The sequence below is a fragment of the Penicillium brevicompactum genome (genome assembly GCF_028827555.1).
Source record: "Penicillium brevicompactum strain IBT 35665 chromosome Unknown utg000009l_segment0_segment0, whole genome shotgun sequence".
Taxonomy (NCBI): Eukaryota; Fungi; Ascomycota; class Eurotiomycetes; order Eurotiales; family Aspergillaceae; genus Penicillium; species Penicillium brevicompactum.
In genome coordinates this window covers 769729-794416 of record NW_026623212.1, presented here as the reverse complement: position 1 = coordinate 794416, position 24688 = coordinate 769729, and the positions used below count along the sequence as shown (strand labels likewise).

The window sequence follows — 24688 nt, the reverse complement described above, 5'->3', positions numbered from 1 at the left end:
CGTGCTAGGCTGTCACTTGATGCGGGCAGGCAAGATTGCTATATCTCTCCGGGACAGTGGCCTTGCCTACCACTGTATGATATTGTGCTGACCGCTTGTTGTCCACCCAGGTGTTCCTAATGGAACTCATCAATTCCGCATTCAGCATTCGTGCAGCAAGGCACCGATAAGGTACGTACATTGTCGCACCAAGACATTCCGCTCTGCAAGTGAGACCAATTTCTTTGCCCCAAGTGTCTTTTTCTCGGCATTCTCGAAAGGATCGGCAGATGCGGTGTAGTGCATATGTGTGCAGAGTCACACAAAATAGATCTATGGCCTGCAGGGTGATGGAGGTGGCTGCAGGCAAGTGGAGGGAGGCCTTGGCTGCGTCTCATCAGCATATATTGCAAGGATCTCCCATGGAAGGATCACAAGACCATCTGTTGAGATTTACTAGCAGTGGTTTATCGATCAGGACTCAGCCAGCCACGAGCATCCTTCCGGCGCAATTGTTTTTCTCCGGTCTGCTGCACAGAGCAAGAAATTTTCCACCATGGCCATAGCAAGCAAGCCACCACTTTTGATCATTACGTACCCGCGTTCTGCATCGAACCTCCTTGTGCGTATCCTCTCATTGCCAGAGCAACCGAATATCGTTACGGAGGAAAGTAGCGGCCAATTATTCCTTCCGGCCCTGGGACACATTCGCCGCGCGAGGCTGCTTGATCGACTCCCTGAGCAATGGACAGACTCGGAGACAGCGGCTACGTGGCAGAAGTTTCAGTCTTGTTACGACAACTTCCAGAGTCTCGTTGATTCGGCTGAGGCCGACGGAAAGCGGGCGGTGATCAAAGAGCATGCGTCATTCCTGATCTGCCCACAGGTGCAGGCGAACTTCGTCCATGGGCGATGGCAGGCCCATGCTTCATCGAAGGTGAACATCGGCGACTCCCAGTCCAGCCCATGGGCTGTAGGCGTTCCGGGAAACGAGACCGTCCTGCCAGACGGAGTGTTACTGCGATGTTTGCCCGCGTTCCTCATCCGGCACCCGGCCCTGGCGTTCCCGTCCTACTATCGGGTCATGCTGTCCTTCGAGGGCGGAGACAAACAGAAAGTAGAGAGCATGACAAATGACATAGCGGCAATCTGCACCCTACGCTGGACGCGCAAGCTGTATGACTGGTATGTCGCTGCGTGGGAGGGACAGAAATCGCCCATTGTTCTCGATGCAGATGACATAGTCGATCACCCTGAATTGTCGCGCCACTTCTGTGACCTCGTGGGCTTAGATCCCTCCAAAGTCAAGTATGAATGGGAGGCCGCCGACCAGGAAAAATCGACCCAAGATCACGAGAACCCTGTTCGGAAACACACCCGCGCAACTTTAATGGCCTCGTCGGGCATCACGCCGGGCAAAACATCTCGCGGGCTCTCAATCGAGGACGAAGTTGTCAAATGGAGGGTTGAGTTTGGGGATTTGATCGCGACGAGATTGCAGCAATGGGTTCAGGGAGCCATGGCTGACTATGAGTATCTCTCTAGCCAGAGACTCGCCTGCCCAAGTGGTGATCGCTGATTGAAAGTGATTGTTACAGTAGATGGTATCTTTGAATGAAAGAAGTTTTTTTTCTACTTCTTTCAAACGTATTGTTCAGCTAATAGACCGATCAACTTTGGAATCGACTGTCAAGTACTGTACTCCGTACCCAGCTCGCTATAACTATAGTGATGCTGGTACTGTAGGTGGGGAGTTGACCAGCCTGCGGTTCAAACAAGGCGCCCCTCAGAAGAACAAACAGAGCAAACAAACAAAACAAAACAACATGGTGTAAAAGCCCCCAGAAGGACCTTAGTTGGCAACAACCTCACAAGTCCTTAGATACTAATCTCGCTTTGATTGTATCTTGTATCCTTTTACCAGCTCCGGGCCGCTTTCCCTCAACCCAATATCAAGCTTACGTACTTCGTGGAACCATCCATGGACAGAAAAATCAAGCTCGTAGCGCTCGAAACTTCATGGAAACCCATTCCTCACATGTGCGCACAGGTTCCCCGCTAGCATGACCCATGCCGGGGAGCGGCGCCATCAGAGTCGACGGTTCCGGCCGCATCAAGTATGCAAAGCTATAGCGGTCCTCCGCCCGAACTCCTGGCACCGTGACTACGCGGTGAAGCACGCTCTCAAGCTTGCCGTTGCTGAGGATTTTCATGGCGTCACCCAGATTCACGATTGGTTTCCCCGGTCGAGGCATCACGTGTAGCCACTCCGGTGAGCCTGTCGGCTGGATCTGGAGACCTGGATAGTCCGTGAACAGGAACGTCAGCGACCCCATGTCGGTGTGCGCTATCTGGGGGATGCTGAAGTTCTGGTCGCCCATAGCCCCTGGGTACCGCAGCAGGCGCACCAGGTTCAGCGGGGATGTCGAGTGACAGGACTGGAATGAGCTCTCTTCGGGCAATCGACAGGCGATGGAGAGCGTTTCGAAGAGAACCTTAGCCAAGTCCAAGCAGATGGATTGAAATTCGGCCACACGCTGCTGATATTCCACAATGACCGGGGAGCGCAGTGCGCCGAAGAGATCTACCCATCTCCGTCTTTAGTTCATAGGAGCCAGTCTATGTGGAGTGATTGCTTACCGCGTAGCTCTCGAAACCATCACGCTGACCTTTGATGCCTCCGACGTTACGACCGACTGGCTTGTATCTTTATATTGGTCAGTGGCTCCGACTAACAGAATCTAACACGCGAGAGGATTAATCACCCATTGAGCTTGTATGGCCCAAGCTTGTCCACGTCAAACTTCATTTTCTCTGGCTCACTCATGGCGAAGAGGCTGCGGCTCAACTGACCAATATCGTAAACAACATCCTCGAGCAAGATGTCGTCAGCCACGTCGAGGTAGAAGACCCCGTGCTGTTGCGCCGCCTCCAGGAGCTTCGAAACCTCCTCCGCGCATCGTCCTTTCAGAGCCTTCAAGCTGATGGTCTTGAGCTGAGCAACGGGCGCTATAGTTTCTCGAGTCATTTTTTGGATGGTGGTTGTCTTCGACTGTGGGATTTTAGAAGCCGAAACATATCAAACTTATGGGATACGGAGTACAGCTACTGCTAATGCAGGAGGTGCTGGCTGCAAGCCCATCCTCGGGTATGTGTTCGAGTGACGTGGATTTCAGCCCAGATCTTCCCTAGCATTTGCTATTGCAGCACTAGACTCTGTCAATTGGAACGCCTGGTACACCGCTCTCTTTATCTGAGATACCCATCGAACCAGCTGGCTTGGCCTGCAGATGATGTACATGAACACCTTCTAACCGCTTTAGGAGTAGGGAGTGTACATCCATGGATATCCATAAGAGGGGATTTTATGAGAGTTGTCTCACGTTCCCCATGCTGTCATAGTTGAGGTCTACACCGACACTATGTGGCTTGCCTAGTTCGATAAAATGGAATAATTAACTAAAGAGTACTTGGTCTTTGTTACACACGGCAAAACTTTCAGAAAAGAAATTCATTAATGAAAACTTGATTTTTGAGAAGAATCAGGAGAAGGGCTTCTGGTACTTAGTTCTGCGAGATGTTGTAATGGGAGAACTGCGTGCACTAGTAGCAATTGTGGTTGAGCCAAATTCCCAGTGAAGATCAAATAATCATGAATAGCTTCTTATTCATGGAGCTGGGCGGATCGATCATAAGACATCCCTGGTGATTATCAATTTCTGGGTTTTTGCCTTGTTTGCCTCAGGTATGCCAGCGCGGTAGGCTCTCATGCACTAGCTGCCACTGCGGCGTGGTTTGGCTTCTTGCTACCTACCAGCCTGTCTGCATCGTGAGACTGTTAATGAACATCCTCCCTCTCCAATTTGTAATGCATGAACTGATAAAGTCAATAACCTTGGAAGTAAGTAAACTCTCATCAAGCCAAGCTTAAGGTATGAATCATTCAACATGGTAAATATGCCAAATACATCGATCTCTGAAGCATCTGCTGCTGCGGCTCCCTATTATGATACGGGGGCGCCTGGGTCCCTCAGGCAGGACTTCCATGATGTTGCTTGATTGAAGTTCGCTCATTGATCTATATATTGATCAATGAGTCAAAGCTTAGTATAAGAAGATGCAGAGGTCCATCTTGCTACAGTCATTGTAGATTGGCGGCACATTGGAAGAACTTCTGTAAGTCATCTCAGATTACCTGAGCCACAGTCTGACAGATCCGCTCAGAATTCAAGAATTCGGATAGCTTGTACCGTGACAATATATTGAAGGAGCTGTTAGATGTTTAAAACAAGATCCCGGACATGCGTTGGGTATACGCTCGAGGATAAAAACTTAGGGTGATGAAGCTGTGTGTGTGTACGTTTACCAGAGAGCAATGTCAGGCGGACGCTGGTAATAAAGAGGCCACACGTCCTCTACAAAGCCACTTGTGTAGTGGTAGAAACTGACACTCATATCAAGTCTGTGTAGCATCGTCCAGCCGGTATTTTCCTCCACGCAGCCCTCGATTGACTGATAACCGTGTGCGAGTTGCTCATCAATCTCTTCTTTGAGGTCTGGATCTTGGCTCTTTGCATACTGCTCCCTCAATGACTTCCACCAGCCATCCACAAAATTCACATAGCCATTACTCCGTAGACCACTTTCGGTGTCACGAAGAAGGCTCTCCAGAGAATCCTCGTCAATCTGGATAAAGTACCGGTATCTGGGTGCGGTCGCCAGTTCGGGGTCAAATTGTTCAAACGGACGCGAGTTTTCAGCATAGTACGCACGCTGAGCCCATTCCTGAAAGTGCGCGCGAAGCTGATCCTTTGATGCGGTTTCAAAGTTGGGCCGGTCCTCAAGGAATGTCAAACTCAGGCTTTGATTCAGAGAGTGATCGAGATCTGGAGTTTGGTGGTATTCGATGGATTTGCGCATTGCCTCCGTGATTACCCTCTTCAAGCAGTTCCAGTCTTCGTCGTTTTTGTATGCGGAGCGATAGATCACCCAGCCCCATTTTTGATACCCCCTTCCCTGAGGTATTCGTCAAGTAGACGTGTTGCGGGACTCATTGCGTCGAGCATGGCTTGGGGTTTGATGGCCCCGGATGTGAAGGACCGAGAGAAGGGTGATTGAAAGGGCGCATATTTTGCCAAAGGACCAAAGAATGAATAAGAGAGATTTGTGGATGATTGACAGAAAGGAATCTGACATCCAAATTGACGTGTGAGAATACGGTATCTCATTGATAAGGACCGCGAAAGACAAAATACCCACCTTGGAATAGGTGGATGGTTTAGATTGGAAGTTGGTAATTGGAAACGAGGGTGGAATGGAAGATCAAGAATATAAATCCGGCTCCGAGAGACACTAGACAAGATTAGTAGAAACGCTGATGGCAGGCTCAACCTACTGATTTTTCAAAGTTCAAGCAAGAGTCACTGAAGTACCTAGGTAGCCCTGGAGTCCTGGTGCTCGTTAACGCCCTGCACGATACGTGATTGGATATAGATCACCGTATGTCAGAGAAAAGGTAAAAATTCATCATTGGTTTAACAAGTCCATGCCAACCCATGATATGCACCTCTCATGCAAAGTCTAGTTCCAAAAGAACTGGGGCCTGTGAGCTACTAGAATGATCGTCAGAATTCTGGAGGGGACTCCAGAGGAGCCTCGGGATAATTATACACATGTGTGATTTTTTTGGGGGTTTCATAGTAATAGATTATGCAGAGAGTACAGCCTTATGAAAAAAGGGAAAAAAGACCATGATCGTTCTGTACCAAATGAAAACATGCGCCTAACTCCAGTACCGGGCCTTGCTCTAAAAAGCCACCCAACATTCTTAAAACAATCTCCAAATAGCCTGGACATAGACAACTCCACAAGGCCTTGACCCGAAGCTTCGAGTTAAGAACAAGAGTTGAATGCCGGGGTGGTAGGATTTTTCTAGTGTGGCAAGTTCGTAAATCGTATCGGCATGATGTGTCAGTTGAGCTGTTTCAAAAGCAGAACTAAAAGTATGCAGTGGGTTGAACCAATTCGAGAGAAAACTGAACATTGGTGTCCCGCGCCTCCAATGTCCCCAGTGCGTTGTTGGGCTCAGTAGAGACCTATGCGGTTTCCCCAGCCGTCAGGGCGGGGATTAACGACAATGCGATAGGGGAACGGATTGGAGTCACTGGTGGTGATGGGTGGGATATGATCCTTGTCGCGGTTGGCCACACTGAGGATCTTCAAAGCCGCTTTCTGAAGCATGTTGCCCATTGCCTTGCGAACCTTGGCCCGCTCTTGAGCCAGATTAGCAGGATGAAGGAGATTCAAAGCAGTGTGATACATACCAGACTCAGTACGTGGGGTCGCAATTGTCACATCCAGCGTCCAAATCTCCCAACAGACTTCTTCCTCGCCCTTGCCGGTCAGTCCACCGAACCAATTTCCCGAGCGACGTCGCTTCTTCTCGTAGAATTCGACTGCGATGCGGCCTCGCACGCCACCTCCTCCGCCAATGGGAGCCCCATCGTGGCCTCCAGCTGCGGAGGAAAGATGTTGTCGAACCAGAGCCGATACACGCGAGTCGATCAGTGTTTCTAGATCTGCGTCGTTGATCGCCGGGAGGGTGAAGTCAAGCACGTCAAACGTGACGGGCCGGATGCAAGGGAAGTACCGGTGGAAGAAAATGAGGTTGAGGACACCTATACAACAAGTTTTAGCTTGAGATTCAGGCGACGCATCCCCATCACTGACTGACCTTTCAGCACATCTCGCACATGGGTGGTATCTGCGAAGATCTCCAGAAAGTACTCTGGAGGGGTTTTGCGGGGCTCCATCCCCGCTATGACGCAGCGCGCAACCAAGATAGGGTGTACAGACGGTTTCTACACTTCGTAGGAGTTCACAAGTTCACGAAATGCGGAGTGGAAGTTGAGTGGAGGGGTTGACGTAGGGTGGAGTGATTAGTTATGGAGTGATCTGGAGTGATGAGGGGGGGCGGCCTGTATCGGCCCTGAGCTTATCGGGTCCGCTCTCGGGGGTTCTGGTTTGTCGCCATGCGGAACTCATAAAGAATAGAGAATAAAGAACACACAGTCAATACAAAATAATGTCTTAACCCAAATAACACGGCTGCGGGTTGTTGCGGGATGGACTGGCCGCATCCGGGGGAAGCTCCAACGACACTATACACTATATAGTACACGCGATGCGGAGGAGCGTGGCGATTTTTAAATAATCGAGGATAAAACGGAGAGTGTAGGAGAATAAATTCTTCTGCATATCAAACTTGATAGATATACTCTCAGGGGCAACAGAGAGAGGGGAAAGTACCATAATGTATGGAGTACACCTTACGGTGCTTGATGTGATTTCACAATGAGAGCTGTAGCCGAGGCCGCCTGAACTGCGCGATCAGCGCCCGAAGACTTTCCTCCACATCGAACCATCACACTATCATGATTTGAACCCTTTCATTTCACCCCCTCAACTAAACACAAAACATGATCGGTGCCACAAGGCGCTGGTTCCAGCGCAATCGCAAAGGCCTTGCGATCGGGGCCGGGGTGATAGGAGCCGGCTATCTGGCCGGCCAGTATGTGCTATCCAAGATCTCCGAGGCCAGAGAACGCATGAGCAGTGATCGGATTGCCCGCGAAAAGTCAGTATCCCCCCTGTTTTGATGGATTCTGAGCCCTACGCTCCTAGACACGCGAGCTTCAGCCGAGCGGAACACGCCGTCTGGACTCGATCTTCCTCGAACCGTAATCATTGACTAGAATTGCAGTTTACGCCGCCGATTTGAGCAAAATCAGACCGATTGCACATACACCGTCCTAGCCCTGTTGCCGACCGCCACCGAGAACATAATCGAAGCCCTTCCGGTGGAGGAGTTGACGAAGGAGCTTCAACAGAAGCGAGCGGAGAGATTGGCTCGGCTGAACACTGGCGAGGCTACTGGTTCGGATTTCAGCTCGGTGGCTCCTAGTCTACCGGATGATGCCAGCTTCCAGAGTGAAGGCTTCGTGCACACGAGCCAGGCTGGGGACTCGGAAGGTCAACCTCGGCCCAAACGGAACAAGACTCAGCTGTGGAATGAAGTGAAGATTACCTGTGAGTTTTGTTTCAAGATGCCTCTGCTTTGAAATTGGGAATGCCAGAAACTAAATCTTACAGCTATCACCCGCTCTTTCACCTTGATTTACACACTCTCCCTGCTCACCATCTTCACGCGTATTCAACTCAACCTCCTCGGCCGCCGCAATTATCTTTCCAGCGTGATCTCTCTTGCTACACCCCCTGCGAATGCTTCCACGATCAGCCTCGAAGACCATGACGACGAACTCACACAAACATTGGGCGATGACTTTGAGACCAACCGACGCTACCTCGCATTCAGCTGGTGGTTGCTCCACCGCGGATGGAAAGAGCTCGTGCAAAGAGTGCAAGTCGCCGTCGAGGAGGTGTTTGGCCCACTGAACCCCCGCGAGGACATCAGCTTGGCCAAGCTCTCGGAATTGACTCTGGAGATCCGCAGAAAGGTTGAAGGTAGCACGGAAGACGAACGGCGATCCCAGAAATGGCTCTCCTGCCTATTGCCCCCGGCAGAGGAGGAAGAGTACGTCTTGCGGGAGTCGGGTGTCGAAGGCGTAGCAGACCCATCTTCTTCGCAGACAGCTTTGAAGCTGCGTCATCTCCTGGATGAGACAGCCGACTTGATTGACTCTCCCTCCTTCTCTTACGTGTTGACCCTTCTCAACAACGAAGGCTTCTCAACCCTCATTGACCAGCGATGTGCCGCCGATGCTTTCAAGGCACCCACCTCTACCCCGGAAACTGCTCCTCAGTCCTTTGATTCTATCGCAACTGTCATACCCTTAGCTGCCAATGCTGAGCGCAAGACAAAGCTTGCCAATCTCCTGGCCGTCATGGCTCGCCAGGCACATGTTATTGGAAACGGCACTCATTCGCCGAATGAATATCTGGTTGCAATGGACCAGAACGTTCGCGAGCTTGAGGCTTTCTCTGCCGTGGTCTACAGCTCGAATTTTGATCTTGAGCTCTTGGGCGCCAAGGATCAAGTGGTGCCCCCACGGGATACTGACTTTACGGATGCCTCCCCGGCTTCTCCATCCTTCTCTCATGTTATGGTAGAGAGGGAGGTTGATGTTGAAGTAAACCTGAATGAGGATGAGGCTTCCAAGCCATCCATCGTTGAGCACGTTGAGTCCTCAGTTATTGAACCACTCGAGGCGCTCACTCCTGAGCCGGTTGAGCCCTCGGTCATTGAACATGTCGAGTCCTCTGTGGTTGAACCTATCAAGTCGCCCGTCCTAGAGCCCCTCGAATCATCTACTAGCATTGTTGAGGCTGCTGAGCCCCGCGCTGAGCCCGAGGAGCCAGTCGCTACCGAGTCTCTGGCCGACTCTGCCTTTGAGCAGGCGTGGGGTAAAGCCGTCGATGACGCCAAAGATTCTCCCGTCGAGGAGCTCCCGACAGAGCAGACCCACACTCAGCAATGATCTCTGAACTAATTATGTTCGATACGTGATAGGCGATCTGAGTTATCATCTATACAATACCCTTGTTGCGTTTTTTCTCGCCTTGCACGCCCCTTTCGAGCCTGATGTCTATCTTCGCTACATATACCATGTCTTCTCGATAGAATCAGCTTATGGTAATGATATATGTCAAATCGATTGTTGTACATCACCTATCAGAAGGAATATTTGGACCTATGGACCCACATGTCTCTTGGCTTGGTCATCGTTTCCAAGGTCCTTTAATCTGCCATATTTGTGTGGGGTATTCCCAAGAAACTCATCCATGGATGGCGATCGCTCTCGGATTCCTTTGAAGTTCCGGGATATAGACTCATGTCTTCTCGTATTGTCTTATCACCTGCATAGAATCTCAACGCCAACCTTGGAAGGTAAGTAGGCTAATTGACCAGAGAATTCTCATGAGCTTCCAAGGTTGTGAATGATTGTTCTGTTCGTTGTACTCGGTTAGGTTCGGCACAACCTTGGAAGAGTCCTATAGAAATATGGACACAGAGCCTCCTACTTAATAGATTAATCAAAACATGTCGTTTACCGCAAGCGCCGGACATCCGCTAGGCTCCAAGAAACGTGCCCTAACCATTCGGCGACAGCACGCCATGAATCGGACCGAGTGGAGCAGCGGGGACTGAGCCCGGGGCCAACGGCGCGGAGATGCAAGCAAAAAAACAAGGACTTTCACCATGCCAACCCTGAAATTCTTAGTGCACAGTGTAATCAACGAATGGGGAAGCAAAGCAGTGAATTTGGACACATCTGCCAAGGCCGCTAGTCTCGGGGTTTCCCACTGATGGCATCAAAACTTGCTTCGTACTCGAGAAATGGTGCTATGCAATTGCGGTTTCTGCAGCATACTACTGGCTTCCTTCTTTGGAGTGTTCCTGGTTCTCATTGTCAATGTGTCATCAGGCACAGGTACGTTTGCATTGTCTTCTTTGTGTGTCCGGATCGAGTGAAACAAGTTGACGTCATGACTTATACATTTTTCCTAATGCAGCTCCACTGGGCTGATGACATAACATCAGCCCACTTGATAGTGTGGCGCAGTTGTGTTATTCTGGAAACGAGTTGGTATTGAATGTACAATGTGCGAATTACGGCGTACTACTCCATATCCCGGATTGATATCGGGTTTTGGTGGAATTTTTCTTGACGTAGCGCCCTTCAGGGGTGGAATCTGAATCTTTTGCACTTAACCGAAGGGGGTGGGAGCGTCGCTTATCGCCACCGCTTGGAACCGAACCTGTATGCACGAATCCAGGGGAAAAGTCATCAGGCGAGTAGTGTATTTTGGGTTATTATTCCCGGTTCACCGGCAAGTCTCTGCGGTATGTTAGCCTCGAAGGTTCTTTGACAGGGATGTGTACCCCGCATTGTGGATGGTCGATGGAATCCAGTGATCAGCGGTCATGGATCCCAGCACTGCAAGTACATTGGACAACCACCGAGATATGGTTGACACCTGATGATGAAGGTTGGAGGTGTTTACATATGGTACATGAGCAGACAAAAAGCCTTGGACCATTTTCCCAACAGCACTGGACTAGACGTCTAGACAAGCATTCAAGCAAATGGTATACGCGGCTGGCTCCACCCATATAGCCCTTCTGCCTATTAAAGACACCTGCAGATTATCGTTTCGTTCGCGGACGAGAACCATCTCCAACAGTAGATACGTGGACTACAGTAGTCGAGAGTCTGGACCTGCGGTCAGAGTTCCACCATCTGCACCATGAGCGCCTCGGGACTGGGCAAAGTCTGTTGCCACGTTGGCACTGCTCTGTTAATGAATACCGTTGTGAGATGCTGATATTGTGAACTGCGTGGGAGATACGGGGCTAGCGGGCATGCTTCGCTTGTTCACTCTCAATCGAGAGAAAGCTGGCACTACCGGAAGCACTATTGCCCTTTCGCTCTAACTCGGCAGGAAATCTGCATAATCCCGGGACACCAAGGTTCGGGCGCTAGCTCGTTCACAATCCGCCACCCCGTGGTCCTTGAGATCCCGTCTAGCTTCAAAAGCTTAGAGGTTGGTATCCTCGTAACGGGCGCGTCTGATTCCTTGTTTGTCCCGGATTAGCAAGAAGACGCGGGTAAGGTGGACCAGGATTGTCCTCGACACATTGGCTAGGCGGGTAGATGGTGGAGTTGATCAAAGTTTGGAAGCCCCAGCTCGTGTGCGATAGAGTAGATTTGTCGGCTGGGAAGGCTGAAAAGGCCCACGCTGCGTGTTTTGACCAGTAAGTTTTGCCATACTCATACTGTAACCAGAGTGAATAGACAGAGTGAACCCAGAATGAGTATGCTGGTAGTCAGATGCTCAAGATCAGTAGTACTGTGTGAGAGTAGCATTCAACAAAGCTTATTCAGATAAAGATGATGCCATTGAAAGAGGCGAGCTGGTGAGAGACAAGAGGTGAAACATTTGAAACCTTGAAATGTAACGGTAAGTTTCACCCAGCCTCAGTGTGGCTTTACGATGTACTCCACCCGCCAAAGTGAGAGAGAAAGTACTTTCTCCGCCGCGTTCCGTATCCGTCCAATCACCTTCCCCAACCAAAGAACCGCCGGTCAAAGTCCTCTCTTTCCCCCGATCTACCCTGTCTCTCCTTAAGGACCTGTCCCATCACCTCTTCTCTCTACAATTTATCTGGAGCCTCTCATTTGCCCCTGCGTTAGATTTCGTGTACGCCACAGACTCACAACCTCTCGAGCCCGTATACCGATTGAGTTTCCAGAACGGCCCTCGTGTTCGCTCTTACCCTACCCTCGCCTCAAAGTACCCCGAAAAGGATCGGCCAATTGCGCTCCCTCCACCCGTTGGCGCCGTCACTTTTCTAAGGCGTCAAAAATCAGCCATCCGCCTAAGAGTCCTCGAAACGGATTGTACGGCTGCATACTGCAAGTGAGCGCTGAAACCGCATTATCTCCCTACCCGTCAGCCGCGCGCATCGGAACAAATATTCGTCTCTCAAACCCGGGATTCCCTCCTTCCAATCTCCGCCTACGCACGAGTGAGCCGGTGTGCTTCGCTGAAACAACAGTCGCGCGTGGTGGGATCTTCAGGCCGGTGTCCTAATTTCCGCCCAATATGACCGAGTTTCGAGTGCCCCTCGGTGGTGCCCAGCACGCATACGGATATCAGAATTACGATGCTCCTCGCAGTCAGATCAGCCCCCAACTGGCAGGCCCCCAGACTACGCACACTCGGACTCGCACAACCTCTTCCAGCGTCTTCCCTAGCCACGCTTCTCAGCAATATCACGGCGCTCCCCCACCCCCTCCCATCCCACAGACAATGAATCACTATCCTCCATCTCGACGCATGTCTAGCACTACAACTTCAACCTCTTCTACTGGCAATCACCCAATGGCACAGGCGGGGCACGGAGTATCTGACATTCGGCGCACTGCCTCGTCGCGCTCTGCCAACTCTCAGCTTGGATATGTGGCCCTGATGCGTCGGCAGAAGGCTACTGTCTGGTGTGACCGTGCTCAGCCCGAGGATGCCAGACTGCGTGAGCAGGCCTTGCGGGCTAAGAAGAGAGCCTACCTGGAAGTGCACGGATCAGGTGCCCGGGCTGGAAATTTGAACAGCGGCAAGATAAGACATGGTCCCAAGGGAGCTGCTGAATTCTCGCCTTCCAACCTTGTCGGCGCTAAGGTCCCTGTGCGATTGAGCGCTAATGAGGTCGGTGACGGAGACGATGACGCTCTTAGCACCGACGGTGGCGCAATGCACCGCCGGACCGGCAGTGGCCGCAGCTCACTGGGAAGCGCCCACCGCTACCCTAGTGGATACACCAGGCCCCAAGGCACCATGGGTAGCAATAGCACCCCTCCGAATGAGAAAACCGATCTACCAGAGGTATCCGAAAATACAACGGCAGAGATTCAAGAGGAAGAGAAGAGCCGGCTGTCGTCCCTCATCAAGGACGATGTGGCAACAACGCACAGTAGCGAGCAAGAACAGGAAGATTCTCTTGGTGACATGCAGGCACCGAGCGCCGCTACTGCTGCCGCCGAAAAAGCCAAGAAGGCAGCCGATCTTCGACGAAGAGGAAGTGTGGACGAACGGACTACTTCCATGACCAATGTGCGGCTATTCGTTGCAAACCCCGACTCCGACAGCGACTGAGCGTCCCATAATAATTTTGCTCATCTCAATTTCCCTCGGTCTTTTTCTTTCGATTCGCCATACCTCTTTATTGCTTCATGATCTCTACATGTTTTACTTTCCCGCCTCATCGATTGCACATAATACCTATCTCGTTGCAACTCCGCATGGGCCATATTTGCCAACCCCTGACGAGCCTTGATGGTTTCAGCCTACGCGCCCTTTCCGTCGTTGTTTATAAACCTACGCCTCTTTTCCCCTGTCTTACTTTGTTGCTTACAAGCGCCGCATCTTTCTATTTTCAGAAACTTTGCTTTATATCCTCGATGGCACTGGGTTTCTTTAGATCGGCCTTCTGGGTTGTTTTCATGCCTCGCGGCTGCATGCAACTGCGCTGGCGAATATTTTGCTCTATCTTCATTTAGCATAGCTTCTCTTCATTCGGAGATCCTAATATTCACCCAAAGATTTCATATCCATTCTTGGCCTGAGACTATGTAGCGAGTGCTGTTATCTTCATGCCGTCTATGTACGGATTGTGGCTTTTAAAAGAATACCGTATCTCGAGATTTCTTATTGACTGGGGTCATGTATGACCAAGTAGTAGATCTTAAATCAAGACATACTACGGAGTACTGGGATAAATGCTATTGTATGTAGTGATTCGACTCTATGGCCATTTAGATTGGAGTGGAGGCCTTGGGGGTTGACTAAGCCACACGTGCTTATCGCGAGCGCGACACAATTAACGCGTCTCCGTATTGAGCCCAACTCCTTTGGTGAATGAGACGACCATTGCCCTTCCATTCTGGTAGAGTCGAGATACCATATTTGGCTGTCAATTGGATACTTTGGGTCAACTTCCATTCATTTCAGCTGCCCTCGGTCGTTCTTTCCTCCGATACATGAAGTGAAGTCGCGACTTGTCACACGACAACCTGTCCCTCTTTTCTCCCTTGTCAGGTCCGCTCTCCCAAGTCTTAAGATCTCGAAGATCTTCCAAGATATTGTTCCCGATGGAATCTCAAACGAGGCTCTCCCCGATGCCTCCTGTTCCCTCATTTCCCACATCGCCGGCTGGGACCCGCAAGCGCTCGATTCATGAAGTCGATGAGGATATCGTCCCATCGCCAAACGCCAAGCGACCGTTGACGGAATCTGCCGGTGAAAATCAGGAGAATCGCGATCCTTCCATTCCCCCACCTGCTGATAATGCGGGTTCCACATCTCAATCTCCGAAGTCTATGATGACACCTAGTCGCTCTGTTGAAGTTGTGGTGAGAAGCTCTCCGAGACACTTGGAGAATTACAAAAGTCGTTCCCAAGAACTAACCTCGCCGTTGAACAAGGCTTCAAACCCTGAACCTGACATGCCGGCTTCTAAGAAGCGTAAAGTCGCATCGGCTGGCCAGGATGCCAAGCAACAAGAAAAGGAGGCCAAAGAACGCCAGAAAGCGGAAGAGAAGCTGAAGAAAGAGGAAGAGAAAGTCAAGAGGGAAGAAGAAAAGGCAAAGAAGGAAGAAGAAAAACGCACAAAGGCAGAAGAGAAGAAGAAGAGGGATACAGAGCGAGAAGAAGAGAAGCGCAAGAAAGAAGCCCATCGCGAAGAGGAGAGGAAACAGCGCGACGAGAAGAAGAAAGCAAAGGAAGATGAGAAGGCTGCTAAAGAAGCCGCCAAAGAAGAAGAGAAACGCAAGAAGGACGAGGAGAAGGAGAAGAAGACCCGAGTAAGTTCCTTTCGCAGCTACCGCATTGGGCCAGTGGATGATATACTAAACAAACCAGTCGCAAATGAAACTGAACTCCTTCTTTGCCAAACCCCCACTGCCTTCTGCCCCTGCTGGACATGTGACCGCTGTGCCCTCCTCCCCCAGAAAGTCATCCATCACAGAGGTTCCGGAAGACTCTCCTCGAGGCTTGCAGTCAGACTATGAGCGGGAGTTTCCTCCATTTTTCCTTAAATCGCATACTGTCGTGGCACCTCCTCATCGTTTCGAACGTGATCCTGAAGCATTGGCGCACGTCCGTCAAATCGTCGACTCGTCTCTTAACAAAACCCCCGCCGACGAGGTACTTCCCTTCCGGCCTTCGGAGCTCTTTCAACTCATTCCTTTCCACCGCCGTCACAGCGATCCCACGAAAACTGTCAGAAATATTGTTATGCAGATCCACAAGTCAGAGGAGTCATCACACCCTGATCAAGACTCGAGTCTCGGGTCATCTCCATCACCCCAGGACATGTTGCGTAAAGTAACCATGAAGTCTTTGAAGTTTGGTGAAGATATTCGCCCACCTTACCAGGGAACATATACGCGTCCAGTGTCCAAATTATCCGCGAGAAAACTTTCGCGAAATCCTTACTATCGAGGGCTACCAGAGACGAACTATGACTATGACTCGGAAGCGGAGTGGGAGGAACCCGAAGAAGGCGAGGAGCTGGACTCCGAAGAGGAAGATGAGGGTAGTGACGAGGGCGAAGATGACCTCGACGGTTTCCTCGATGACGAGGACGACGCGCTCGCCGGAGGTAAACGCCGTCCGATCGTTGGTGACCTCGAGCCTGTCACTACCGGTATCCAGTGGGCAGCCGATGGAGTGAACCCAGAAACCCGAGTCTACCAGATTCAAACCATCTCCGATGCTGTCAAGTTCCCCATCGATCCCTTTTCAACTGCCTATTGGGAGAAGCCAAAGCCAAAGCCAGTGGAGCAGTCCAGCAAAGCACATGCTACGGCGGGTGAGATATTCCGCTTTCCCGCTTTCCCTGGAGCCCCAACCGCTGGCGCGGTACCTCCTTACAAAGCCAAGCGACCGTTCCCACCCGACCAACTGGCAGAGTTCAAAGAGGCGGTCGAGGGCAGTGATCTCAGTAAGATCGGGTTGGTCGAGATCTTAAAGAAACGGTTGGTCCCACCCAGATTTGTTCATCCGCATACGCTAACCTTCATCCGTGCGTTAGATTCCCCAAAGTGTCCAAGGAAACGCTTAAAGCCACTCTTGATCAAGTTGCCGTTCGTGTAGGCCAGAAGGAAGTTGATAAGAAGTGGGTGTGTCGGTGATGTCAGAGTTTAGCTGTAGCATGTGTATGGAGTTCCGGAAAGCATTTGTCATGCCTTTATGAATACAAACTCGAGGATTTCATCTTTTCCCCCTCGGGGTGTTCCGGGTTTAGCTGCATGCAATGCAGAACATGCAGACTGGTATCGCGCACGATGAGTGTTATTACATGTACGAATATGAGCATATTGCCACTGGATCTACCAGTCATTTCCTAGGATTCTCACTACTCGTGAACGGGTGCTGTTCAAGTGGCGACGTGTTATACTTCCGAGCATGGAGATTGGATGCCGGTCCGAGTGCGAAGTATCCATGACAGCAAGGGTTTAACACCGCTGGCAAAAGTGAGACGGATGAAGTTTCAGAGAATAGTCTAATAGGAAAAGCAGAAACGTAGTACTCCGTATACTCTGAACACGTCTATCTCAAGACTGCAAGGAAAAAAAGAAAAGGGAGGGGGGCGAATGAGGGGCGCATGATGGGACACCTCACACCTGCACTGCCAGCGCATCGTCTCCGTTGTACCGAGTACCTTCGCTTCCTTGCGCTTCTGTGTGGCCACACACTCTGACACCGCCAACTCTGCAGGTCATTGTGACTTTGACCGAGTTTCGTATATTTCAATAGCTATTTTTACCTTTCAGAATCAACCCTCTCTCCTTTTGAACTCTCTGAGTGCACCGTCACTCTGGCCTTTTCTCGATAGAATGCGATAAGGATCGCTTAGGGGGGGTTTTGCGACGAGATGGTTGACTACCACGGTCATTCGTTGACCTTTTTGGCGTCTATGAGTGAGTCTTGTTTCTTTTTGGGGGGAGAAATCTCCGCTTTCTCGTTGGAGGGATGGCGATGGCCGTGGCCATGGAGATGACCCTCACCTCTCTGATTGCAGCCCAATCTAACCAGCTCCAGCCGTGCAAACACCTACCCAGGATATCCCACCATGTGACTTGTCGCATCGAGCGCAAGATCCCGCATCTGTGCCTCTTCCTCCTTCACCTCCGGCAACCATGTCACTTGAATCCCCCCGAAATCGCGGGGCCAGGTGAGTTGGGTGGCTCGGCCCGACCCAGTCCCAAGGACGAGACCCCCATGGCCAATGGACACAACCCCGCGTCTGCCATACCCGTGGCAACCATGGATCTTCCCCGAGTGACCTTTGAGGAGTTTGCGACCCGCTACCATCAGAACCAGCGCAAGCAGGCCCAAAGGAAACGTCTGGAGAAGCGCCTGCGCGCTACAAAGGTGTCCATCGGCCTGTCGGCCCGCATGATCCGTGTCGGGCTCACGGCTCAGCGGGGTCTCGTCGAGGCCCTCAAACACGATGACAAACCCAATTTCGTGGCTCTATACCATACTCTCCATGACTTGCAGGAATCTTGTCGTTCGCCTGCGAACGATGCTCACATTGACTCCGTGGATGCGGAGATACCCCTGGGAGCTGATATGGATCGCTTCCCGGATTTCCTTCATCAGTTGAGCCCTCAATCCCGGACGGACTTCCTGGAGATTTTGCGACTGGTTCGCTCTGATCCTCAGTTCCTAGTGAGCAGGTTGCGAAACTTGTCTTCTTCCCAATTGGCCGCTTTTACTTCTCCAGCCTCCGCTTTGGATGCCAATGATCCGGCTTTCCCTTCCACATCCCGATCCCGGGGTCAGTCTTTCATGAGCCGGAGCCAGGCTCAATCCGCCATTTTCAAGGACCATGCTTATGCCTTTGAGAGGACTGACCCATTATCAATCCTTCTGTTTAACGTGTTTGCCACTCCGTTGGACCCAGAGACGCCCGAATCCCGTTTGCGCATGGATGTGTGGTCTTCTGTCTGCGCACAACTAATCTCCAACGAAAGTAGTAGATACTACCCCCTGATCGGCCAGGTGCTGTCTTCCTGGGCCACTGGAAGCAATTGGAAAGCCCGTTCTAAGTTTGAGCTCTACCTAATGGATATTTTGCAAACCGGCGCTTTTCTTTTGGAACCTATAGCTACACCACCCGGGCTGGATTATTCCATGGATGCCTTGGATCCCATGCGGACGGATGTTGCAGAGGAGTTCTTTGCTTCTGCCGTGGATGACCTATTCCGTGTGCTTGACGATCCAGATGGCGGATTTCCTCACGCTGTGCTGCAGTTTGCAAAGGCCGTTTTGAAAAAGCTGGACAGCCCCGAGAGCCGCAGCCGATTTTTGGAATTTTTGTTTGTTCAATGGTTCTTTTCGAAGTTCCTTTATGGCGCGTTAACATACCCGGAGGTATCTGAGGTCTTCACATTCTGGTGAAAAGGCAAAGCTGACAGCAATCTTCTAATTTACAGACGCACGGTCTCCTCCTTGATTTTCATATCAGAAAAGATGCCCGAGAGAAATTGCTGAGCCAGGTTGGACACCGGGCATTTTCTCAAGTTTTTGCTGTCTTGCGTTCAATGTATGTTTCAATACCTTGGCCAAGGCACTCTCTATGTCGACGCTAACTTGCCTTCTCAAGGCATAACTTCTCCATCTCCCGTCCAATAGTCAGGGAGCATGTTGAGAATATGTTGTCTCGATTCCAGAACACAATGCCCCTCGAAACACCAATAGACTACTTCACTTCTATACAGACCCCACAGCCCTCTCGACGAAACAACCCTTCGACGTTCCTTATGATGTCCTCCCTGGACGCTCTCACCCTTTTAGACGCTCTTTTCCAACAAACACACACTTCGTTCCAATCTTCACCGGCATCTACAGCAGCCCCCACCTGGCCAGCCAGCCCTACACCGTCTATCAATCTGCGTCCTGACTCAAATACAGATTCGGGATTCGCTCGTTTCAGGCAAGATAATCCTTCACGACCCATGTCAAACACTGGATCCGTTTTCTCCATGGAGCCACCTTCATCACTACCATTGGAAAGCTTGTCTGAAAAGGCCGCTCGTATCCGTTTTGAACTGACCGATTTGGACCATCCTAACGAGCGCTTGACCTTAGAGCACCCTTCGGACGAACACTGGGCAATCTTTTCTGTCGCAGCCGATGGCCATGGCCTGACCTGGAGCCTTCTTCCACAGAGCAAATTTGATACTTCCAAAAATCCCATCTTGGACAGTGACGAAGATATGCATTCCACTACCTTGGGACTCGAGGACAACTATGAGGCGTTGCAGACGGCAATTGTTCGACTGGTCAAGGAAAACCGAATCCAGGGCTCGGCCGAATATGATGTGTACCTTCCACCCCAGATTCCAGATGGAGCATCCCTCAAGCAACGATTCAACGAAGCCATGTTCTGCTGCCACCATGAGTCTGACTTCGTTGGTGCGCACTATTGGTGGAACGCTTCACGACAGCTTGGACAGAGACCAGCACCTAGCTTGCCAAAGACCACGGACGACTCGTGGATTCTGGGACCCATGCATGACTCTTATAGCCGTTCGTTGAGCCAATCACGAGCTGTCATCGAGCGCTGTGAAAGCGACTTTGTTTCTCTTGACCACAGCCTGCGCCGGCTCCAAGGCCAGGTCAAAGACCTCACCGCCACCTTTACTAAGATCCGCGACAAGATGTGGTACATGACGGACGTCAAGAACTCGATGAAATACGAGGAAACTAAGCACGTTGCCATGGCCTTGAAGACAATGATATACTCAGCTCGATTGTTCAGTCAATATCCCGAAGAACAACGATCTCGTTACGGATCAAGATCCCTGGGTGGCTCACTGTTCCAGAAGCCGGAAGTACAAATCATGAACATGATGAAAGCACCCAGCAGCCAGGGTGGACCGAACAAGCTTTCCGACGAGCAAGTCGAATTGACTCGAAAATGGTTGTCGCACAACGGTATCGAGAACTTCTGCAAAGGCGAAGAGCGAATCCATCGGTTCTGCTATGAGGTGCGCATGAGCATCAATAAACTCGTAGGTGAAACAATGACCGATACTCCGGTACTGTGGGCAAGCGAACTCTTTCAAAGAGAACGTTCGAGGTTCGAGGGCTACGGCTCTCGCGCATTTCCGGGCCTGTCCATGCCTAGCACGCCTCGACCCTCGACAACTACCAGCGAAGATACAAACCACCCCTCTCACTTCTATGGAGCCAAGTTCCCGATGCCAGATCCTATGTCTCGTCTCTCTCAGGACACTCCTTCACTGAATCACAAGCCTTCTATTCAGAGTATCATTTCCGACAAATGGCGACCTCAACGAGATATTCCTTCAATTGACATGTCTTCGATCGCTGGATCCCCTGGTCGCGCTGCATCAATTTCTACAGGTGACACTTGCAGTACATTCTGGTCTGCGCCGCAGAGACATCCTATGTATGCTGCAAGTGTTTCAAGTGTGTACTCTCGGCCACCATCTATGTTCAGCGAGTCTGCAGCCCGCCCACCCCGTCATTCCGAGCGCAAAACACACGGCAAGACCGCGTTTATGGATGGGTTGAGGCAGACGTTGACCAGTCTTCTCCTCAGCGATTTAGGCTCCCCGGTGTGGAGTTGTGGCAGCGAGACCGATGCCTGGTTCACTAATGCCCTTGGCCAAAGACGCATCCAGGTCGAAATGCGCAGACGCGCTGCAGTGCAGAAATTCTACGCTGACTATGAAGAACGTTCCCAGAGTCGTGGTCAGCAGCGTGGATCGCTTGTAGGTCGTCGGAGCAGGTCTCTGGACAGCCTCCGCGTTCCCAACAAAGCTTCTGGCATGGAAACCTCAACAGAGCTACCGCAACCACTTTCAGACTCAGATGGACCGCCGGCGTTCTCATACAAAGAAGTCTTCCATCGGCTGATCGAGGTGTTTTCGCGCCATGGAAACCCCTTCGTGAAGCTGAACGCTCTACGGGATCTCAGGTCGTTGGTCATCGCATCAATCATCTCGTCACAAGATGCGAGCTCGAAGACTACACGCAGTCCCACAGACGGAGACAACGGAAACACTCCTCAACTTCGCCGATCTGCTCGTCGCAGCTTTTCTGAAGTGCCACCCTGCAACATCTCCCGAATGGATGCAACACCTTTGTCTGTCCCCGAATCAGTCACTTGTGACTCTAGACACTCCGATTACCCCACACCATCAGAGTCGCAAATAGTGTCTGCTCTGCGCGATTTGATCCTGGAAGTCAAACCCAAGACCCTTTTCAGGGATCTGCAGTTCATCTCTGCCTTCGTGCCAGGAGACCAGCTCAACAAGATCGACCGAGGTACAGCATTTTTCCAATTTGGCCTCGCTGCACTAAGCCTCAAAGAGGAGATCTGCCACAGCATGGTTGAGATAGCCGACCGGATTGTCTCCCAGGAGCTATCTCGTCGCCATCCGCCATTTGCCTCTGACTTCCATTCCCAGCCCGGTCGCGCCATCCAAGATGCAGCGGGTATGTGGATTATTACTGCCAAAGAGGGTAACCCGGTCGCACAACGCGAACTTGCTATCCTCTACCTGACTCACCCAGAGCTTCTTCCCCGCGTGACCCTCCCTCTGACCCTCCCGCGCGACACTTTCAAGGCGGAAATGATGTATCGCCGAGACAAGGATTCCAAGTCAGATCCTCAGAGTATGTGTTTGGCACTGCACTGGATGCAGCTGTCTGCCAGTGGGGGCGACACTCTTGCTCGGAATCGACTTCGTGAGCGTGAGGAGTTTGATTCCATTGCATGATGCCATTTTGTTGGTTTACACTTCTATCACTTCTGGTGTCCTTGATTGCTTCGCTTTCATTCATTTTCACTTCATTTCTGTTTTCTTTCGCTGGTTCGAGACTTTTGATCTATACCTATACCTTTCTTTGCTTGTCTTGCTTCTGCATACATATCCATATACCCCCGTTTGGGCGATCTAGTTGGTGTTTTTCAAGTCATTCATGATCTCCGAGACTCTTGTGCTCTCTGGAACATGACTGGCGTTTTTTTATTTTTTATTTTTTGAATATATTGAAAGATGGGCGGTTTGTCTTGATCTTCGTTCTAATATCATGTGCATATCATTTCCTAATAAGGCTCTTCGCATCTTTAACTGGCTCATTGTTCAAATCTACCAGACTCTAAGCATTAGCGGAATTTTGATGCAACGTATGAGAGAGTGCCAGATAGCTCCAACCTGCAGAGGTGTCCAACCATCTTGACCTCAAAAAGGGTTACCTAAGCTGGCCACTTCGGGTAGATGATCGGGCCGACGTCATCGAGAAACCCCACGTTCACTTGACCATATCATATTGCAGACGGTTCCTGTCTTCATTCTTCTCTTCATTCTGTTCCTCTTGTGACTACCCGGGAGCTGACTTTTATATGAGTCAGACTGATATTCGGACTTACCCGCTGCTATCCTAGTGCTCAGCCTCTTACGATTTCCTGCAGCTGAACATTTTGAGCCTTGTGATAGAATTAAAATAAATCACACTGTTTCCCTGTTTTCCTTCTCTTGGAAATCAGCCCTCTTAACACATCGGCCGTCCACTTGCAAACCGGACGACTCAACTTTCCCCTTCATCATCCCACCATGACGACCGCACCACACATGCCGGCTAAGGCGCACAGCTCCGATGATGTGCACCATCGGCCCAGAGGCAAGTTCAACACCCAGTCAAGCTTACTCCACCATTTATCTAACCCATTTACGTTCCAGGTATCCTCAAGAACTCCAACTCCTTCCAAGGCGCCTCCGTCCCGATGACAGCCACCTCTCCACCCACCGTCTCAACCATCTCCGAACCCGAAGAGACCAAGGAAATCACTCTTCAGAACACACTGCAAAATGCAGGCCGTCGGAGATCCTCCTCAACTACCCGCCCAGGCTCCAACTCACGCCGCCAGTCATCCGCCAGCGCCGTCGACGAAAACGAACCCCGCCTAAAGTGGGACGAGGCAAACCTCTACCTCACCGAGCAAGAAAAGACAGCCAAGATGAAGATCGACGAGCCCAAGACCCCCTACGCTCCCCACTACGATCCCAGCGAAGACGACGAGCAGATGCGTCTGGACGAGGCCGAAGAAAGTTTGATCAACGCCCAGGGTATTGTCGTCGACGAGCTGGAGTCCGCCAAACCCTCTCACCGCAAGGGTGTCTCTGAAGACGAGATTCCGGACTTGGAACTCGGCGAGCCCGAGGATAATATGCAAGGTGTTTCATCTGATCCTCGTGTCTTCCGCGATCGCAGTATGAGTACGGAGTCTCATAAGAGCGAGAAACACGTTCACGTTGGTGTTGAGGACGCGAACGGCTTCGACGAGTCTTCTTATGACCCTCTTTTGACCACCGAAGAGGCGCGCGAGAAGCATGCTCATTTCGAGAAGCAGCGCAAGAGACATTATGAGATGAGGAATATCAAGGAACTGCTTGCGTGAGTTATTCGCATGTTCGGCTTGTTTGAGATCTTACTAATGTATCCTTTTTAGGCATCCTGAAGATGTGGATGAGGAGATGGAAGATGATGATGCTGCTGAGCAAGGGCCTCCCCCGCCTGTCCCTGCCATGCCTGAGCGTTTTCGCGGCAGTGAGCAGTAAATAGGCTTGCACTAGTCTTGCTTGTGTTTGTATCCTGGGTTTTCTAACTTTCATGGTGGCCGTGTTGCTTTTTGACTGTTTCTGTGCCACATTCTATTTTCCTGCTACTGTGTATATTCCCCCAGCGAAATTTCCCTGAACAGGGCTCTTCATCTCTTCTTGTCACTTCTGGTCTTGATAATCAAATGATCGAAATTGCAAACAACTGTTTAACTTGTAGTATCAAGGACAATCTGAATTCAGGATTCAAGATTCTCTAGCATGAGAACACCTCGATTGTTTCAGCACTTTGACCTAAAGGCTCTGGGATGAAGGCAAGGGCGTTCACGCTCATCAGGTCTGCATAATCCGTGCCGAGTCTCGTCCTTCAACAAGACATGTATCTCGAACTCCTTGCCCTCTTTCCATCAGCCGCGACTCGCTAACTTCCACGCTCGGGTGCCGAGTCACCGATTGTATACCTTAGAACCTGCGTCGAGAAAGCATTGGATCTCACGCTGGGTAGTCACGATCGAACGAAATCCCCC

At 51.0% G+C, this 24688-nt stretch overlaps 9 protein-coding genes across 9 annotated transcripts; 6 read left to right on the top strand and 3 right to left on the bottom strand.

Annotated features, from left to right (window-relative positions):
- Positions 1-535: 535 nt before the first annotated feature.
- Positions 536-1558, top strand: N7506_011747 (uncharacterized protein; the record flags this gene model as incomplete). Its single annotated transcript, XM_056961038.1, has 1 exon — positions 536-1558. The coding sequence occupies one exon, from the start codon at positions 536-538 to the stop codon at positions 1556-1558; it is 1023 nt and encodes a 340-aa protein (XP_056805572.1).
- A 415-nt stretch (positions 1559-1973) lies between these two features.
- N7506_011746 (oxidoreductase) lies at positions 1974-3007 on the bottom strand (the record flags this gene model as incomplete). Its single annotated transcript, XM_056961037.1, has 3 exons — positions 1974-2577; positions 2620-2679; positions 2745-3007. The coding sequence occupies 3 exons, from the start codon at positions 3005-3007 to the stop codon at positions 1974-1976; spliced, it is 927 nt and encodes a 308-aa protein (XP_056805571.1).
- Positions 3008-4341: 1334 nt separating this feature from the next.
- N7506_011745 (uncharacterized protein) lies at positions 4342-4899 on the bottom strand (the record flags this gene model as incomplete). Its single annotated transcript, XM_056961036.1, has 1 exon — positions 4342-4899. One exon carries the CDS (start codon positions 4897-4899, stop codon positions 4342-4344), a length of 558 nt encoding a protein of 185 aa, XP_056805570.1.
- Positions 4900-6063: 1164 nt separating this feature from the next.
- On the bottom strand, positions 6064-6791 carry N7506_011744 (autophagy-related protein 101; the record flags this gene model as incomplete). Its single annotated transcript, XM_056961035.1, has 3 exons — positions 6064-6251; positions 6303-6656; positions 6713-6791. 3 exons carry the CDS (start codon positions 6789-6791, stop codon positions 6064-6066), a joined length of 621 nt encoding a protein of 206 aa, XP_056805569.1.
- A 666-nt stretch (positions 6792-7457) lies between these two features.
- N7506_011743 (peroxisomal biogenesis factor 3) lies at positions 7458-9476 on the top strand (the record flags this gene model as incomplete). Its single annotated transcript, XM_056961034.1, has 3 exons — positions 7458-7615; positions 7742-8067; positions 8131-9476. 3 exons carry the CDS (start codon positions 7458-7460, stop codon positions 9474-9476), a joined length of 1830 nt encoding a protein of 609 aa, XP_056805568.1.
- Positions 9477-12606: 3130 nt separating this feature from the next.
- On the top strand, positions 12607-13653 carry N7506_011742 (uncharacterized protein; the record flags this gene model as incomplete). The annotated part of the gene is made up of 1 exon (XM_056961033.1): positions 12607-13653. The coding sequence occupies one exon, from the start codon at positions 12607-12609 to the stop codon at positions 13651-13653; it is 1047 nt and encodes a 348-aa protein (XP_056805567.1).
- Positions 13654-14648: 995 nt separating this feature from the next.
- N7506_011741 (putative chromatin assembly factor 1 subunit A) lies at positions 14649-16691 on the top strand (the record flags this gene model as incomplete). The annotated part of the gene is made up of 3 exons (XM_056961032.1): positions 14649-15359; positions 15418-16535; positions 16592-16691. 3 exons carry the CDS (start codon positions 14649-14651, stop codon positions 16689-16691), a joined length of 1929 nt encoding a protein of 642 aa, XP_056805566.1.
- Positions 16692-17532: 841 nt separating this feature from the next.
- Positions 17533-22319, top strand: N7506_011740 (uncharacterized protein; the record flags this gene model as incomplete). Its single annotated transcript, XM_056961031.1, has 3 exons — positions 17533-18939; positions 19002-19111; positions 19172-22319. 3 exons carry the CDS (start codon positions 17533-17535, stop codon positions 22317-22319), a joined length of 4665 nt encoding a protein of 1554 aa, XP_056805565.1.
- Positions 22320-23156: 837 nt separating this feature from the next.
- On the top strand, positions 23157-24161 carry N7506_011739 (PP1-complex regulatory subunit GLC8; the record flags this gene model as incomplete). Its single annotated transcript, XM_056961030.1, has 3 exons — positions 23157-23223; positions 23283-23997; positions 24053-24161. 3 exons carry the CDS (start codon positions 23157-23159, stop codon positions 24159-24161), a joined length of 891 nt encoding a protein of 296 aa, XP_056805564.1.
- Between the last annotated feature and the right edge of the window lie 527 nt (positions 24162-24688).